The 2,252-nt window shown below is 43.3% G+C and overlaps 1 protein-coding gene across 1 annotated transcript in view; it reads right to left on the bottom strand.

Annotated features, from left to right (window-relative positions):
* Positions 1 to 517: 517 nt before the first annotated feature.
* Positions 518 to 2,252, bottom strand: part of LOC107653890 (vesicle-associated membrane protein-associated protein A-like) — a 5,248-nt gene continuing 3,513 nt past the window's right edge. The window contains exons 5-6 of the mRNA XM_016440757.1: positions 1,809 to 1,985; positions 518 to 871 (exon numbers count right to left, since the gene is read on the bottom strand). Of these exons, the coding sequence (XP_016296243.1) occupies positions 707 to 871; positions 1,809 to 1,985 (342 nt within the window). The 3' untranslated portion in view covers positions 518 to 706. The remainder of the gene's footprint in view (positions 872 to 1,808; positions 1,986 to 2,252) is intronic.

A 2,252-nucleotide genomic window follows, 5' to 3' on the forward strand; every position in this document is an offset into this window, starting at 1 on the left:
GTGAGTGTCTGTGTATATGAGAGTGTGAGTGTGTACATGTGTGTGTGTGTGAGAGAGAGTGAGTGAGTGTGTATACGTGTGTATGAGTGTGAGTGAGTCTGTGTGAGCGTGTGTGTGAGTGTATATGAGTGAGTGTGTATGAGCGAGTGTGTACGTGTGAGTCTGTGTGAGTGTGTGTGTGTGTGTATGAGTGAGTCTGTGCGAGTGTGTGTACGTGTGAGTGTGTGTGTGTGTATATGTGTGTGTATGAGTGCGAGTGAGTGTGTGTGTGAGTGAGTGAGTATGAGCGAGTGTCTGTATGAGTGCGTGTGTATGAGCGAGTGTGTGTGTGTGTGTGTGTGTATGTATATATATATGAGCGAGTGTGCGTGTGTGAGTGTGCGTGTGTGTGAGTGAGCATGTGTGTGAGTGTGTGTGAGAGTGTGTGTGTGAGTCTGTGTGTGTGTATGTGTGTATATGAGAGTGTGAGTGTGTGAGAGAGTGTGTGTGTGCGAGAGAGTGTGTGTGTGCATGTGTGTGTATATGAGTGAGTGTGAGTGTGTGTGTGAGAGAGAGAGTGTGTGTGTGTGTGTGTGTGAAAGGCAAGGCCCGTTTGAATGATCCTGTACACAGACACGTTTACTTCCTCTGTCGTGGGGCTCGTCTGCGCAGACGCCACGCTTATCAACAAGAGCGCACTCTTCGCCCGTCAGGCCCACCACAACCTCTACAAGACAAACTTCCCGAGGAAGAACCCGATGAAGATGGCGGCGATGACCACCAGCAGCGACGGCAGCGATCTGGAGGCGGGATCTTTGCTCAGCATCGCCGCCGAAGACTTGGAGACGGAGCTGTCGAACTGATTGGCCTTCCTCATCCTCAGCCCTTCATCCTGATGAAGAGCGACACACACAGGTGAACACACAATCATCATCAGTGATCCGCAGTCTGGCTGTAGCTATCTCTGAGCTTGTTACGCCACCTAGTGCTCAGAGCCCTGCTGTGCAACATTTCCAGTGTGTTCTGATGTCTGCTCAAATGCAAACTCGGGTTTCTGCGGATTATAATTTAGAAAATGGCAATGTTTAAAGCTTGAGGGTTTGAAAGTGAAGAATTTAAGACATAAATATCATATAACTAGTGTAAAAATAATGATGATGAAATACAGTTCAATTGTAATTTACTTCAGTAATAGCCTATATTGTAGTCTTCATTTTTATAATTAGAGGTAAAATAGCCACGTATCTCTTAGAAAAAACTACGTTTGAGCACTTTTAATATTATTGTTTTTTTCTATCACAACTGAAATTCTCTATTATATTTATTAATTTAATTATTTTATTTACATAAATGCTAATTTCTGAGTAAGAATCTGTTACGGTCCATTTTTCTGGTAGACTATAATTCCTATGTTTTGTCGTTGATCGGCATAAAAAAAAACAATCTTTAAAAAGTCCAATTAATATATATATTTTTTTTAATTGGTCTTTTTTGTCATTCTTTACTTGCCGATAAAAAAGTTGTTTGGCATGAATAAAAAAAAAAAAAAAGAGTTAAAATAATAATAATTATTAATCAGTCTGATTGGGCTCCTAAAACAAAAAACATAAAAAATAAAAAAAAAGTAAATATTTTGTTAAATAAATGACATAAATGTGTTTATGTAAGTTATATAATAACCAACATCAGAGAACCTGTGAGTGTTAAATGACTGAAATACTAATTAAATCTCAGGAAGACTGACAGTTTGTTAGCGCTGAATCAGGAGCGTCTGACGCAGAGAGGCCCTACAGACACTAGTTAGTGCAGACGCAGACGTTCTCCAGTACCTTGAGTTGGCGGTTCTCGTCTAGCAGCTTCCCCACTTGCGTCTGCAGTCTCTTGCTCTCCTCCATGAGCTTCCTCATCTCCGTGTCGTCCATCGACAGACTGCCGGCTCTGGTTCCTGACGTGCCGTCGGCCCTCGAGGCGTTCAGAGCAGATGCTTTGGTCGACTCCAGCTCGCTCTGATCAGAACAGACACGTTACTGAAAGACCGCTGCTATTGTTGTCTGTTGTACTTTTTTTACATGTTCCTTTGTTTATATACACTTCTAGTCACTCTCACACACACACACACACACACGCTTGCACACACACACACACACACGCTCGCTCTCGCACACACGCTCGCTCGCTCACACACACTCGCTCACACACACGCACTCGCTCACACACACACGCACTCGCTCACACACACACACACACACACACACACACTCACTCGCGCACAC

This window comes from Sinocyclocheilus anshuiensis, unplaced genomic scaffold, assembly GCF_001515605.1.
Source record: "Sinocyclocheilus anshuiensis isolate Anshui unplaced genomic scaffold, SAMN03320099.WGS_v1.1 scaffold1994, whole genome shotgun sequence".
NCBI classification, from domain to species: domain Eukaryota; kingdom Metazoa; phylum Chordata; class Actinopteri; order Cypriniformes; family Cyprinidae; genus Sinocyclocheilus; species Sinocyclocheilus anshuiensis.